This window comes from Hyperolius riggenbachi, chromosome 3, assembly GCF_040937935.1.
Source record: "Hyperolius riggenbachi isolate aHypRig1 chromosome 3, aHypRig1.pri, whole genome shotgun sequence".
Taxonomy (NCBI): domain Eukaryota; kingdom Metazoa; phylum Chordata; class Amphibia; order Anura; family Hyperoliidae; genus Hyperolius; species Hyperolius riggenbachi.
The window spans coordinates 342,696,340-342,713,764 of record NC_090648.1 but is presented as its reverse complement, the minus strand read 5'-3'; the positions used below and the strand labels follow the sequence as shown (position 1 = coordinate 342,713,764).

The window sequence follows — 17,425 nt, the reverse complement described above, 5'->3', positions numbered from 1 at the left end:
CCAGAGATGAACGTTTCAGACAAAATAAACATATCAGTCGATAGCTTGCAAAGAATAAATGCTCTACCTGATAATTTCGCCGCTCTGGTGTGCCTTTTTTAGTGTTTTTTATGCATTATTGCTCCAGGAAAAATAAAATATGGCCGCCGGCTCATATCCCTTCTCCTTCCGGGCTATGAGTTGTTCTGGATGTGCTGTCTAGGCTATATGAGACTATGCTGCTATCTAGGCTAAATGCAGCCTTTCATCTACCGTATATTCCGGCGTATAAGACGACTGGGTGTATAAGACGACCCCCCAACTTTTTCAGTTAAAATATAGAGTTTGTGATATACTCACTGTATAAGACTACCCCTCTTTTAAAAAAAAAACCATATACTGGTGCTGTACTGTATGTGGTACCCAGTATATAACAGTATATAGTCAATTGACTGGTTGGATTGTTGAACTCTCCCTAAGTGTATTCGTCAGCTCTCCCTGTCTATCAGAGCAGTATGGAAGAATAGATTGCGCTGTGCCCATAAAATACACCTCTTTCACCCCTCTGGCCCCCCCTTGTATCCTATTTACCTTCTTCTCAGAACTCACACATATGCACCTGCGCCGCTTCACTATAGTCCTCAGCAGCAAGATCTGAGAGACGGTAACAGGATAGGGGGTATCACCCAGCATCAATGATACCCGGCGTATAAGACGACCCCTGACTTTTTAGAAGATTTTCAAGAGTTAAAAATTAGTATTACACAGGAATATACAGGTATGTGCTTTCATTTTGGTATGATGTACAGCTGCCTGTAGGAAGTGTCTCTCATAGGAATGAAACTGCAGTCATCATCAGTATCTAGTGCACACAGAGCACACAGGGATCATATTGCAGCCACAGAGCTTCTCTCTCAGCAGCAGCAGCCCCTCCCATGTCATCACAGCTCTCAGTATGCAAAGCAGGAAATCTAAGCCAGGAGGGGGAAGGCTTGGGCTTGAAAAGACTCCACAGAAGAGTGACTCAGCTATAATGATTCCAGGTCAAACCTAGACTGAGCCAGTCGGGGATTCTTATCACAGCTGCTAATAGACTAATTAAGCAGATAACAATGAAACTAAAAACAGGGTAGGTGTTTACTGTCATGTTCCCACTGATAAATGTAATAAAATACATGAGGGTGCTTCGTCTCTGGTTCTCTTTAAATGTCTCACATTTAATATATATTATACAGTTTCAGCACATCTGCGCTTCTGTTAAGTGGGAACCTGAAGTGAGAGGAATATGAGGACTGCCATCTTCATCCTCTAATAAACAATGTCAGTTGCCTGACTTTTGTGCTGATGCTCTGCCTCTAATACTAAAGTGAACCGAGTACAATTTTTAGCACTCCGGGCATCTCAATAGCAGATTAAAAATGCATGCTAACAATTTGCCTCATTAATAAAATTGTTACCTCTTCTTTTTACATTTAAAAGTTGAGCAGTGTTTATTACCCTACTTCCCAGGCCTGCCCAACCGCAGACTTTTCAGGCAGATGAGGACTGATGTAATTATTTTATTGCACACATTAGCAGAGAGCAAACAAAAGCTTTCATCAGCAGACAGGGTTTAAAGATAGGACACTGTTCTTCAAAGAGTTTAGAGAAATCACACTTGATTACCTTCACATGGGAACATGGGGGCTCCTATAGCTATTAGAAACCAGGACAGGAGATATTGCAGGAAAAAAGTGGCGCTTAGTTCCCTTTAAGTCACTCGCCCAGAATGAGATGCAGATCAGATGCTCTGACTATGGTCTGACTCCACTGGTTGCATGCTTGTTGCTGATTTGTGACTCAAACACAACTAAAGCCCAGAGCTCAGCATGACAACCGGGGTACTGGAATTGTTTATAAGGGGATGAGGATGGCAGCCTCCATATTCCCCTCAATTCAGGTTCCCTTTAACTGCTGGGGTACTGTCTTCCAGAAAGATAATGGCCTCGATTCATAAAGTATTCCCGCATGCGGAAATGCTGAAAACAGCTCACTTTACCGACCACATAGCAAAATCTGTATTCATAAAGGCTGTTTCCGCATGAAAAGCCGACATTCCTGAGAAGAGCGATAAATCACCGCCTTGTGCTGTGATTATCTTAACAAAAGTAACAAATGTCAATTCATAAAGATTAGAGGAAGCGGTATGCAGACGGGGATTACCGCTACCTCTGATGTGGCGAGAAGCGTGCGGAATACATTGCAGCAGCAGAGAGAACACCGCATGGAGGGACTCGGCCAGCATATCCTGTTTCCTCATGCCTACCGACAGCCTAACGCTAGCCTACAGCGGAATATCTCCGCACTCCTATCACAACTAGAAACATTTTTATGAATGACCACCCAGAAGGCTGAAATACCGACAGCGGTGTTTCCCCGCACGGATTTACCTTACCGACAGCACTTTTATGAATCAAGGCCATTGTTGGTAAAAGTCTCTTCCATCACAATGATTCCCCACATCAGGAGGGTCAACTAGTTCTGCACAAGATAAATGTCATGAAGTCTGAGCACAGCATGCTGCAGGAAGCTTATGCCGGGGAAATAAACTCTAGTCTGATTGACATACTAAATCCAGATATTTCTTCTTCTCTAATAAAAGAAATGGATCATGTGCAAATAAGAGCTATACACTATAAGGATCTGGGCACATTGCTGAGCTGATTTCAACAACTCAGTGTGTGATACAAAAGGACATCAGACAATGCGTCGGCAGTGTTCTGCCGCAGCCGAGGTTCAATATTGCATTGCCATTCTGACTCTGGTTATGTTTCTCTACAGCATGCATGTTGTACAGTTGGTATGCAGCACTGCCACCCTATGGTCCTTCTCTTTGGCCCAGTGGACACCAAAAACCTGTAGCTGATCTGCAAAACGCTAGAGGTTTTTGAAGCAGATTTCAGAGCGATTCTAGGCATGTTTAGAGACGTTTTCTAAACATGGCTAGCATTTTTCGGCGCGTTTTTGTGTAGCAGATTACAAATATTGTTACAATAAAAGCTGTTACTGAACAGCTTCTGTAACAAAAACGCCTGGAAAACCGCTCTGATCTAGCGTTTTTCAGAGCGTTTTCCACTTTCCTATACTTTAACAATGCGGCAGAAACGCCTCCGAAATCTAAAAAATGCTGCAGCCCACGAGTTTGCATTTGTAGAAAAAACGAGCCGCTCTGGTGTGCACCATCCCATTCACTTTTATTAGCCAAGCGGTTTTCCCCCTGCAAGCATTTTAAAAAATGCTCCAGAACGGCTCCGGTGTGCACCAGCCCTTAAATGCCCTTTTTCCATTATATACATTTTTCCCCTCCTACTTTTTGTTGACAGGTACTCTGAGTAATGCATTCTGGGAAGATATCCAGATGCCTGGAATGGTTCTGCTATCTGACGGAAGTGATCATATCAGTGAATCTCCGCTGATCATGAAGTGTCATAATGAATCTCAAGTAGGAAGTTACCGAATTGAGAACTGAAGTCAGAATTAGGGATGATCAATGATATGCAAATTTTACCGAGTTTATGCTAATTTATGCATTTTTTTATGCAACTATATGCAGCTTGAAAATGGACCAATCAAGTCCCACCTAGGTTTAAATTGATTGGTCCATTTTCAAGCTGCATATATTTGCATAACATGTGCGTACATTTGCATAAACTTTTAAAAACAATTTGCATATCATTGATCATCCCTAGTCAGAATAGGTAACATGAAAAGGCTCACACAACATGGACCCTAAAGTCAATGTGAAATCAGTTGGATGAGGAGGAGGTAGCAGCACCTTCTTGACATTGAGCATAATGTACAAGCACTTTCGCTTTTATGTGAGTGTTTGTTTTATGATTCTGGTAATGTTTTAAATGACGTTTTATCTATTTTACTTAAACATTTTCCTATTCCAGGCTTAGTAGGCTTAGTGGTAAACAAGTCAGTTAATTCTGCAAAGGTGTTATAAGACAAGAGTCATATACATACCGATCCCCTACTTCTGATAGCAAACTAGTCATGGTGGGAAGTACGGTTGTTGTAGTCCAGTTAGTATCCATAGTGCTGAAATTGCAGCCATGTGTTGACAGAGGTTTGGGTAAACTGCTTACAGGTAGAGGAGGGTAAATCTGAGATCCGATGCCAACCCATAGTGAAATCACAAAGCCAAATGTTAGACCAACCACAGCACCCTGCAATATATAAGAACGATCTTATTGAACCTAATACATTTATAAAGCATTTGAACATAAATTAAGCTGGGTAATCAACTGCAACCTGAACATTGCAGTATGTCACTAGATTTATGGGCAAGATCAAGCCATTTGCTTCATGTACGTATTCAGTACATTCTACCTACAGCTCCCATTAGCTTAACAAAGCAGTTCCCAACTGTTAGTAGGGGTTCCATAGAGCTGAAATGCTTTCCATTAATATCCACAGGAGGTGGGGCAGTATAGGGTTGGTGAACAGGGTCAAGCATAACATAATACCCCCATCAGAGGCATGATGTCAGTTTGTAGACCAATGCTGCTTCTCAGGGAAGCTTACAAGGGAAGTGCCAAATCTGCAACTATTTTCAGACAGTTACAGTTAGAAGTTAGCTACACTAAAGACTAAAATATTTGCTTTTTCATTTTCTACTTGCCTAAGGTCGCATTCACAGTGGGGCGTTATGGTCGTACGTTATAAAGTCTTATGACGCAGCTTACCGCACTGCAATGCTAATCCTATGGGCAGTTCACAGTGCGATGTTAAAGTCGCGTTAAAAAATGTTGCTCTGTGGTAACTCACTGCTTGCAGTGCGTTACCTCTTAACGCAGACACCTTGCGACTTTAACATCGCATTACAATGCAACGTCCCACTGTGAATATAGTCCTATGCTTATATTTTTGTGCTAAAAGCCTTTGTACTAATACTTTATTTCTTGAGCTATGGACCCTCCATGATAGACCTTAGGCAGAACCTTCTGAATTGCCCTTTTGGCATATGTTAGATTACAGCTTAGTTATACTGAGTTTTCCTATAGTTGTGTAGTCACTTTTAGTCTGTATTTATTTAAAAATTGTCAGTAAAAACATTTCGGATGTCAATTTGAAACAACTGCTGTACAGACACACTGTGTTCAGCTCCTGGCCAAGCAACATGTACTTCCCAATGGGGAAAGAAGGGGGGATGGGGGAAAAGATGCAAGTGGCACTATCCAGAATTTTCCTTTAAAGTTCCTTCAGGAACAAAAGAAATCAGAGGACCGCGAGCCATTCTGATGGACCACTACATGGCAGTCCAGCGAATTGGGGGTGACCGGTACACATTTTAGATTTCCTATTAAAACAATCAGGTGCAATTGTTTTGGCAAAGGAACAGGGGCATAACTACAAATCATGCCCCACCCCCCAGCAAAACTTAGATAGAGCCCCCCAATGTTCCCTTTACTTTGCCTACCCCTGGTGGCCCTCACAGCCTGGGGGCCCATCACTCTAGGGTCATAAAACAAGTGTGGCCATCATTATCTTCACACCCATAACAAGCGTAGCCTCAAAAACACCTGAACTGAAGGATACTCCCCTTTATTGGTTAAAGGGAAGTTTAGTAAGGGCCCCCCTCAAAGTTCTGGGCCCCCCTGCGGTTGCATATGCTGCTCCCCTGTAGTTACGCCCTGCAAAGGAAATTCTAAAGTCTGAATATATTTTACCTCTAAGGGATCATTTTCAAACGTATTGCACCCCTATTGGCCATTTAATATCACGCTCACTACTTTGGCAATGGTCCCCATTAAAAGTGGTAGGAAATAGCCAGCTGCACTCACTGTGTCACCACAAAAGGACGAATGTAATAATCACACAAGGAGCTGCTTACACACTGCACACTTTTACTTACTAATGAGTTTGCAAAGGGGAAGAGGATTCCTAGAGAAAACAGACCCAGCAGAGGTCCTCCAACCATACCAAAAATAGACAGCGCCGCCTGAAAAAATATAAACAATTATGACATTAGTAGAGGCTGAAGAAGTGTCTGCACAGTATTCAACTACACAATAAAAACCATTGTGTGCCTTTTTTTGTTTTTATTTAATTCAGCAAAATGTTTACAGTATACACTAGTACTACCGCTCCAATTATATTACTTTTAATGACATTCACATAACCTCTATGTGAATTTCCAAATGACCAGTATTGTATTAAGCTCTAGGCTGTCTGCTATGTTAATGGGGTGATATTAAAATGAGGTAAACACAATTTAAAAGTAGTAGCAGAACATGATTTGCACTGCATTTAGAGGAGCAAGGAGTTTCCCACTGTGAAATACAAGAGAATATACAGAATATTTAGTCAGAGTTTTCTACTAGGAGATCATTTTTCATCTTCGATTTAAATACATTTTTTATCACTTTGCGATGGAAAAAGTACAAAATATTAGGCGAAAAAGTACTGCCAAAATTATGTAGAGTATTTGTTTGCTTGCTGATGGGGTAAAAGAGTTTTATTACAAGTTGTGAAAATATCACCTGGGAGAAAACTCAGGTGAAAAAGGGAATTGCATATGGCCCCTGGTCTCTGTTTTATCCGGGCATTACTGGACACATACATAAGGTTAGATGGTGGGTAGGGGACCTGCAGACATCCATGATTCAACTGCTCAGAATCAATTAAGGTGACATTCCTCAAATGTTTGTATTTTTTGTCTCTTTGTGTTTGACCATGTTATAATGTTTTATGTACTGAACTTTAGCACTATTCCCACATCCTGTTGAAGGCTTTCAATCACTAAAACATGTTAGGATAGACTTTTAGTTGTATGGCGCAGTGACCTAATTAGGGAATTTGATACCCGGTGCTGGTTATTTACAGACACCCTCCTCCCTCCAAAAACAGCCAATAATTTTGATGGGAGGGTTGACGGGTTGGGGTGCCGAGCTGCACATTTTGGGGGAAAAGGAGTCATCAGGATGTCAACGGAGTTAACTGTTACAGTACTCTATACAGTGCTGCTGAAGGTGTCAGTGCTATATAAATACACAATAGTTATATGTTAGGACATTAGATTATGACTATGGTATGATTAGATTGTGAGCTCCTCTGTGGACAGTCAGAAAAAGGGGACATACGAAAGAGGGGGATGCATAGGAGGAGGGGGTGTAAAGAGGTGGAGGCACAAAACAGAGAACCTGGTGGGAGAGGAGAAATGGCAGGAGGACCTCTCGCCAGGACTGCAAACATCACCAGTGCTGTTTGGCAGGGACACGCTGTTAAAGCAGTATTGTCACCATAAAAATCTAATTTCAACAGCAACTGGTCTGAGTGTATTAAGTGATAAAGATGCTAATCCTGCATTCAAAACTTTTTCTGCTGTTATGGTTTGGAGTTATCACATACTTTAGGAGCACTGGCCCTAGTGCCAAACAGTGCCAAACAGTTGAATGGTGGGAGTTCTTTTGAATGCTGGGAGTTCTTTTTATCTATAATATATTCCTCCTCTTCCATTTATTTCCCTGCCTAGCTGATCACTTGTGTTTACAAGCAAGGCTGAGGTGACTCAGTGATTGGATGTGTAAATAAAAAAAAATAAATGGGAGGAGGCAGCTAATGAATACACAATGAGCAAGAGAAGGGAGGGGGGGGGGGAACAAGAGTCAGGAAGGATATGATGTCAGCATTAGCTTGGCAAAATGGCCACTGCCTGCAAAATGATTTTCTTCTTTTCCTTTATAAAATTCACAGGAATCATTACGTGGATAGCACAATACATCTGTTATGTAAGTAGAAGTAGTATTTATCTACCTATATATGTGTTTTTATTACTAGGTTAGCATGGGTGTTGCTTGTTCTTTAAATGAAGCCACTAAAATCTGAAAAGAGGAAAGGGTCATGGGAAAGACAACAGGGGGAGCTGGGAAAAGAGATACGATTACCTGCAATCAAGGTAATTTAAATTGCCTGCAGCTTGCTTTTATGCTCACTACAGAAGCCGGCTGTCAGCACCTGTATCACTGGCAATGCAGACTGCCCTGCATTATTGATTAATTACTCTGATCAGGATAAATAATCAATAGTCTAGGCACTCTGGTATTACAGCACATGGCTACTAATGACAAGCAACTTCTGAAGCACTAAACACATCCTGCCACCTCTCCCTGCTAATGTCCCAGCTGCAGCACAGCAATCATTCTCTCTACTCACCCTGCTGCTCTGCACATTCACTCACTGCAGGCTATGTGTAGAGAGCAAGGAAGCACATTTCCCATGGGACAGGAAGAGGGAGGGGTGCTACATCTTGTGCAGGAAGTAGTACAGTCCCCTGCACTGCCTGCTACTATTTTTCCAAATGTTGCCCGAACTATGAAAAAAGGTCCCAGGTGGAAGAACACAGTGGCTGAACACCACAGCGGCACCTCTAGCCATGGCTACACCCGGTGCTGTGAGCACCTGCAGCCTTGTGGAAAGTACGCCACTGGGGGCAATAGCATGTATTTGTAGTTTTGCTGTAGATGGCTGGTCCAATATAGTAGGTATATTTATTGCAATACTGCCTTAGTGAATTACAAGGTTCCTGTGTAAATGGTTGATTTTTGCAGTCTAGTATTTGTTCAATTATGTAAACTTGTTCAGTTAGGACATCCCATCCCCTCTTTTGTTTCTGGCTTTTTCTGGGCTTATCTTTCTACTTAGGCCCGGTTCACATTAGCGGTGAGCGGAACGGAAGCAGAATGTTTACTGTACAAACGGTCCGGTATCCGAACGGATCCAATGTTAACCAATGGATCCGTTCACATCCATCCGCTTGTACGGATTCGTTGTCCGTTCCTCTCAACGAACAAGAAAATGCTGCAGGACCTGTTTTCCCAAGATCGTTGTGCCCAGCGGAATGGAAACGGAAGGCTTTTCAGCTGCATAGGAACAAATAGAAAAATGACAGTTTACAGCACACTGGCTGTAAAAACTGACAGTTTTTACCTGATTCTGATGGCCGGATCCATACGGCCGGCTCCGCAAAAAAATGCTAATGTGAACCAGGCTTAACTGTATATTGTTTGAAAAGGAGATTAGTCTTTGTTTTGTGGTTTGCTAATACCAAGGCGGATAGCAGGGTTACACTTTAGTTATGATCCAGTGGAAAATAATAGTGAATTAAATAAGGGCCCTTGACTCTTTTACTGTACACTAGATCATCTGTGCACTGCCAAATGTGAGAGTGGGCATTCAGTGATCCTTCTCCATCCACATTGTGTCTTCACACTGTTACATGCCTGAAACATATTTTTGGTGCTGATAAAATAAATGCTACTTTTTAAGGGGTCTTTAGGGAGTAGCAAATGTGATGTGGTGTGCTTTATTGGATTTGTTTGTTTACTTTACTTCCTGTTAATTACTTATACTTTATTGCCATATACAAAGCTCATCTCCAGCCTTTCAACAACACCCTCTAGTGGTGAGCAGTAATAGCTGCAGTACAGAAAGACAATGCTGGAAATAAGCTGCAGGGGTTGCAGTACATTGGCTCTTTAGTAAAGGTGACTTATAAACTTATTTCCACGAATGCAAAGGAAAAGGCATATATAAAGTTTTAAATAAGTCCCCTTATAGTTAAACTTTGTAGTATTCCCCAAATCCTGAAAGGCAGCTTTTAAAGAACTGACCCTTTAAAGGGACTCCGAGCAGTGCAGAAACTATGGAAAGATGCATATCATTTTAAAGCTCTCTTTCTCCTCTTTCCAATGATATATAAATTGCCGCCCTACGCCTTTTAGTTTTCGCTATTTTCACGATTGAAATTGCCGCGGCCGCGATTTAGATCGCGAAAATAGAGAAAACTAAAAGGCGTAGGGCGACGATTTAGGTGTTGTCAGAAAGAGGAGAAAGAGAGCTTTAAAATGATATCCATCTTTACACAGTTACATTGTATCACACAGGGCGACTTTTTCCTAAAGTCAGCAGCTGCATTAATGCAAATAGCGATAGTTTCTGCACTACTCGGAGTACCTTTAATGCTATTCACCAGACACACTATTACTCATCAGGGTAATTCTTATAATGTAAAAATGCAAAAACTTGAAAAGTTGAAACAATACAGTTTTTTTATGTATATTTCCAGTCAAAGTATTTTTACCCAAGATTTTACATCTTTCAGTATAGTGGGGCTGAAACACTACAGTCTATTATTACATGTACCGTATATACTCGCATACAAGCCGAATTTTTGACCCCCAAAAAGGGGGTCAAAAGTTGGGGGGTCGGCTTGTATGCGAGTCTTCCCTGGTGGTATAGTGGTTAGTGGTGGGTGTTCCGCGCCCCGCTCCCCCCCCTTCCCGCTCCCCCCGCTGCTATTACCTGCAGGCAGCGGCCGCTTCCTAATCCGCGTTCCCCTTCTGTTTCAGCGTGTATCACAGCAGCGCGCCCGGCGCTGCTGCTGTGACGATGCAGGGGGCAGGAAAGAGCGGTTCCCCTGGTAACGGCGATACAGATCGCCGCTATAGGGAGCCGCGCTCTTTCCTGCACTCTGCATCGTCACAGCAGCAGCGCCGGGCGCGCTGCTGTGATACACGCTGAAACAGAAGGGGAACGCGGATTAGGAAGCGGCCGCTGCCTGCAGGTAATAGCAGCGGGGGGAGCGGGGAGCGGGGGGTGAGGGCGGGAGTACTACCTACCTATGCTGGGCACTATACTGGCTAAACTGGGCACTATACTGGCTAAACTGGGCACTATACTGGTTAACCTGGGCACTATACTGGCTAAACTGGGCACTATACTAGCTAAACTGGGCACTATACTAGCTAAACTGGGCACTTTACTAGCCATACTGGGGCACTACACTGGCTAAACTGGGCACTATACTAGCTAAACTGGGCACTATACTAGCTAAACTGGGCACTATACTGGCTAAACTGGGCACTATACTGGCTAAACTGGGCACTATACTAGCTAAACTGGGCACTGTACTAGCTAAACTGGGCACTATACTGGCTAAACTGGGCACTATACTAACTAAACTGGGCACTATACTGGCTAAACTGGGCACTTTACTAGCCATACTGGGGCACTATACTAGCTAAACTGGGCACTATACTGGCTAAACTGGGCACTATACTGGCTAAACTGGGCACTATACTGGCTAAACTGGGCACTATACTAGCTAAACTGGGCACTATACTAGCTAAACTGGGCACTTTACTAGCCATACTGGGGCACTACACTGGCTAAACTGGGCACTATACTGGCTAAACTGGGCACTATACTAGCTAAACTGGGCACTATACTAGCTAAACTGGGCACTTTACTAGCCATACTGGGGCACTACACTGGCTAAACTGGGCACTATACTAGCTAAACTGGGCACTATACTAGCTAAACTGGGCACTATACTGGCTAAACTGGGCACTATACTGGCTAAACTGGGCACTATACTAGCTAAACTGGGCACTGTACTAGCTAAACTGGGCACTATACTGGCTAAACTGGGCACTATACTAACTAAACTGGGCACTATACTGGCTAAACTGGGCACTTTACTAGCCATACTGGGGCACTATACTAGCTAAACTGGGCACTATACTGGCTAAACTGGGCACTATACTGGCTAAACTGGGCACTATACTGGCTAAACTGGGCACTATACTAGCTAAACTGGGCACTATACTAGCTAAACTGGGCACTATACTAGCTAAACTGGGCACTATACTGGCTAAACTGGGCACTATACTGGCTAAACTGGGCACTTTACTAGCCATACTGGGGCACTATACTAGCTAAACTGGGCACTATACTAGCTAAACTGAGGCACTACCTACCCATACTGGGCACTATACTGGCTATACTGGGCACTTTACTAGCTATACTGGGCACTATACTAGCTATACTGGACACTACCTACCTTTACTGGGCACTATACTAGCTATACTGGGACACACTGGGGGGCTGCACCAATCCAGCATTTCCTACCCCCGGCTTATATGGGGGTCAATCATTGTCCCCAGTTTTTTCAGGGGAAAGTTGGGGGGTCGGCTTATATGCGGGTCGGCTTATATGCGAGTATATACGGTAATTGTTGAAATTACATACTGATATTGACTTAAAAATTGCTACAGGCATCCTATGGCAGTGATGGCTAGCCTTGGTACTCCAGCTGGGACAGAACTACAAATCTAATCATGCCTCTGCCTCCGCGAGTTATGCTTAAAGCTGTCCAAGTATTGCAATGCCTCATGGGACTTGTAGTTCCACCACAGCTGGAGTAGCTTCCAAGGTAAGGGGAGGTAATCAAGGTTATAAAGGACATTCCCAGTCAGCATATCTAGTAGATATTTGTAAACAGGCATAGTGGTCATGTGATATGCTTTTTTGGCTCTGTAAAAGGTATTTGGATAATACATTTGTGCAATTAGTAGGAGAAGTTGAACTTAAAGCCTAGGAAATATCCACTTTTTAAATAGTAATTGTATAATGCATGTATGTATCAAATTTCCAGGATAATAAAATCAGTTATTTAAGAAAAAAAATAAGACATACTGTATATTCCACCACTGTAATTTCTGACTGTTAAACAACAGTACAGACAAATCTTTTACAGACAACTTAATAAATGAAGACCCACGTTATAAAATACACCCAGTAGTACTTCCCCATGTTATATCAATCTTGATTCACTACCTGTAACAGACCGCCCATTAGAGATGCCAAACCAGCCATGGCAATACATACTGCACCATACAGGAGACCTGGGATGGCAAACAAAAGACAGAAAACGTTGTCAAGCCTGCAAAAGTGAAACTAAGGCAGAGTTTTAACCAAAACTTTTGTTGTTTAAAGTACAGAAGGTTTGGAATCTTTATATATATATGATATATGGCTGTGTGGTTGTTGGGAGGAATTATACTTACAAGAATGATCGTAATGCACTAATTTTGTTTACAAAGAATTTGGCGTAACATTTCACAATTCAAATTACACATAATTACAACTTCAAAATTGAATTGATTTCATGTGATCCATTTGTAAATTTCATGTTACACGAAATTACGAACATGGTAAATGATTTTTCAAATACATAGTAGCCGTGAAAGCTGGTCTAGCTCAAGGTGCGGACTCCACATTCAGGCTACACCAGCCAGTATGGGTGACAAGGGGTTAAAAAAACTTGGGAGGAGGACCCCTTGCTGTTCTTTTCTTAAAATGTATGACATCACAACTATGTCATGGGTATGCACAGAGCACTCCCAGCCGCCGGTGCGCGATGTAGGACACGCACAGGCGGGTCAGCACCTGTGCACTAATGCCTAGCGGACCAATTTTGGTAGGAAAGGAGGGGGACAGAGGAGAGCGGGGATAGCGGTGGGCATCAGGACAGCTGCCAGTACGTGCCTGCTCCTCCCATTTTTCTTACTTCATTCAGCTCTGGTATCCTTTAAGCCTTGTACACATGCTACTAGGTGGTACTTGGCTGAAGTGTCCAGTCGGGGACACTTTGCTGAGAATCTAGCATGTGTACGTTGGCCCCAGATTCCCTGCGGTGCTTCACCCAGTGATCTGCCTGGCGAATCATCTCAGGCAAGGGGTGATGGCCAAGGGCATTGTTCTCTTTCTTATCCCGCCTGCTTCATGCAGTGCCATACAGTGAGCCCTTCTTCATAGCAGCAGTACAGCCTTGACTATGCACTGTCGCCCAAGGGATCAACTCCCAATCTCTCCAATCAGTCCTCCTAAGTGTGCATGAAGGTTTAGACTTCAGAGGGAGAGTGGCCATGCTTATTACCTTTTCATATATATGCTTATGCATATAAAAAACTGGAAAAAAACATTTTTCATCTTCTACTATGCAAAGCAGCAGAACATTTTGTTTTTAACAAATCAGGGCAGAGAGCAGCTACATCTACAGGAGTCCATTTTGCATCGTGATAAGGACGATTCAAGCATTTAATCAAATCTGGTAGAAATCGATGCAGCAAATGATCCCTTTGACAACCAACGCAGCAGCGGAGCTTACTCTCATCTGTCCACTGGTGTATCTTCTCTCCACAGTAGGGGCTTCTCCATGTCTCTTCACTCCCGGGGAGCTGTGTATTACATCACAAACAATAGAGGCCTCTAGTGGTCATATAAGGTATGTGCCATAGTGCCTGTAGTATTTGTCCTCTGGCGTTTATCATGTGACACAGGCCCCTGGGAGAGAAGAGACAGGAAGGAGAGCCCAGGGGTAGAGAGAGAAGAGGCACCGGCAGAAAGGTGATTTGCTGAACACTCTGCACAGCCCGGAGGGAAGATTGGGAGACATGGGGACCCAGCAGGCAGTGCGCACAGATTTACAATAGATTTCATGCTCAGATCTATTGAAAATATGTGTGTAATGTTAGGTACACACAATGCAATTTCACTCCCAATCGATGGGTGATCGGATGGGAAGTTGCATCGTGTGTACATGTCCAAAGCAATTGATTTTCCAATTATAAGTGCGCAAAATCGATCACTTTATTGTTTAGGAACCGTTCGGACATGTCGGCAATAATTGCCTGATTCTCATCTGTTGGGTGGAAAATTGCATTGTGTATACCCAGCATAATGTGTGGTGAGATTTGATCAGATAGAGTCCTCTCTGATCAGATCTGAGAGGGATAGATCTGATGACCACATCGACCAGTGCATGGTGACCTTCAAATTGCTTTTCACATGAATTTGGACTCTACATCTCTAAAAATGACTAAATCTGATCACAGTAATCTAATCACCATAATAGTTGTGAAACTGCTGACGTAAAGGAGATAAATATCTGATGTCACAAGAAGAACACATAAATTGATGAAGTTGAGAAACATAAGCACAGATAGTAACGAGCAATTAGCAAGTGTTATCAGCATTCCACATGTTATTGTTACACTCTTTGCACGGTTGGCAGAATGGCAGGGTTATGATAATAATCTGATATAAGAAGTGTCATCATCATACTTGTTCCTTTGGAAATCCAGGACAGCTTGGTTTCACTGAAGGATGGGAAGTATGGCTTCACAAGGTCTTCCACGGTGACAGCAGCCAAAGCATTTATACTGGAGGATACAGTACTGAAACAAATATTCCATAAATAAATTAATAAAAATTGCATTTAATTCACTAAAGATGGATAAGCAGTATAAAACTTTGGTGTCATATCCGACCAAATGAATATTTACTATAATATTTACTATGACGCTACATACTTAAACTAGAGGCTGTCATACTTCTGTAGAGGTGCAGAGAATTAGGACAGGGCGCCCTGGATGTCTACAGTGATGCCCTGATCCTTTCACTTGACTAAACGGTTCCACTCATGATTTCCAGGCTATATGCAGAGTAGCAGTGCAGCAGAGCAACCATCTACAGGCTGAAGCTGTCTCTGATGACATCAATGGTTATATGACTGCACTCCATATGGCTATTCCAAAACAAATGCTTGAGGTGCACAGGGCTAATGGTGGGACAGATGTCTCCAGATGTCTCCATCCTGTTGAACAAAGTCTATCATACAAAGCAAGCACCATCATAAATCTTCAGGCACACATTTTATTACATCCAAACAGAACAAGGTAAATCCTTTATCAAAGTAATCTTCTCGCAGGTAGTGTTCAGTAGGTAGCAGGGTAATCAGTGCTAAAGTGCATGGAGTCCAGGAGATGAATGGGGTGATCACTCTCAGATGCAATATGAATGTTACATGTGGCTGCTGCTGAGCTACATGGAGTGTTCACATCACATCTTCACCTCATTCACCTCCCAACTCCGTGCCCTTTAGCACGCATTATACAGTTGCCTGCTGAACACTACCTGTGAGCAGGTTACCTTGATAAAGAGACCCTGTGTGTTCTCAATTCATTGGATTTACCTTGTTCTATCTGGATGTGATATACAGGTATTTTATGTTGGCAAATTTATGATGGTGCTGGCTTTACTTGGCTGTCTATGATGAGAAGATGTGGAGGGGTATGTGCTGCAACCGCATCAACAGATCAACAGAGACGGCTGATGTGGCAGATTTGCTACACTGCTGAAGGCTACCAAGGTAGTCAGGCTATGGGTGAGTATCCAGTTATTATTCTTATTACAGGTGCCTTCAAATTGCTCCACGGATTTGGAAGCACATTACTTACCTATAGAGAAACTATGCCAAATAATTTGGAGGGGATTTTGCGAGGGGGCTCTGCCTGATTATGATGGGGGTGGGGTTCTGTCCAATTATATTCGGGGGAAAGGCTCCTCCTAATTATGTTTGGGAATTGGGGGTTGGGTGAATTCTGCCTAATTATACGAGGGTGGGTGACGCTATTCATAATTACGCTTGGGGATCTAAAGGAAACCAGAGAAGCGGCTGCTGCAAAGATACGTAGAGAGCGCAGTTCTCTTGCACAGACTGGCCGCGACTGGCTGAATTTGCGGGACCGGTACCAGTGATACAGAAGACTGAGGATGTCGTGGGAGGGATCCCTGCAGATGGGGCTGGAGGAAGCCCCAGGTTACTAGGTATGTATAAAACTTTTATTTTATATATAGGCTATCATTCATAAAGGAGCTGTCGGTAAGGGGAATCAATGCGAGAAAACACCGCTGCCGGTATTTTGGACTTCCGGGTGGGCATTCATAAAAATGTATCCATGTGCGGTAGCAGTGCGGAGATTCCCCGAACTAGGCTGTCGGTAGGCTTGCAGAGACACGGAAGCAGCGGATCTGATACATTTCTCCATGTTCCGCTCTGCTGCAGCTGCCTGGGAGGTCTGTGTGTCTCCATTCACTTACATTGTTATCGCCACATCAGAGTGAGCGGTACTTCCCGACCTCACACCGCTTGCGGTGATCTTCATGAATTAACATTTTGCTACATTTGTTCCGATAATCACCGCGCAAGGCGGTGATTTATCACTCTGCTCGGTAGTGTCATTTTTTCATGCGGAAAGAATGCTGACTTTGCCGAGTGTTCGGTAAAGTCAGCTGTTTTAAGCATTTCCGCATGCGGAAAGGCTTTATGAATGATAGCCATAGTCTCTGGTACACTTTAAGAGGGGATGCTGGCTTATTATGTTTGGAGGTGCTGTGCCCATTCTTGTTTGGACATTTAAGGTGGGAGACGAACCTCTGCCTAATAATGTTTGGAGATTTAGGAAGGCCTATGCCCATCTATGTTTGGGGGACTTACGAGAGCGATCTGCATACATACATTTTGAGGCTTTAGGGAGGAACTTGCCTAGTTATGATTTTGGTAGATCTCTGCCAAATTAGGTGTGTAGGAAACACGCACTCTGCCTATTTAGAGCCTCTAGATTGTAAGCCTTTGGGCAGGGTCCTCCTCCTTTTGTGTCCTACCTGATCATGCACCTCCATTACTGTGCACCCATCCTATGCATTTGAGTGAACCTAACTTGCCTAATCTCCATGCTCCATCCAGTGACTGACTAAGCATTACCTGGTACTCATA

The 17,425-nt window shown here is 43.1% G+C and overlaps 1 protein-coding gene across 1 annotated transcript in view; it reads right to left on the bottom strand.

Annotated features, from left to right (window-relative positions):
* The window catches only part of LOC137561502 (sodium-coupled monocarboxylate transporter 1), a 54,201-nt gene that overhangs the window by 12,456 nt on the left and 24,320 nt on the right, over positions 1 to 17,425 (bottom strand). Inside the window, exons 9-12 of the mRNA XM_068272804.1 lie at positions 14,932 to 15,044; positions 12,643 to 12,710; positions 5,879 to 5,965; positions 3,988 to 4,190 (exon numbers count right to left, since the gene is read on the bottom strand). Coding sequence (XP_068128905.1) covers positions 3,988 to 4,190; positions 5,879 to 5,965; positions 12,643 to 12,710; positions 14,932 to 15,044 — 471 coding nt within the window. The remainder of the gene's footprint in view (positions 1 to 3,987; positions 4,191 to 5,878; positions 5,966 to 12,642; positions 12,711 to 14,931; positions 15,045 to 17,425) is intronic.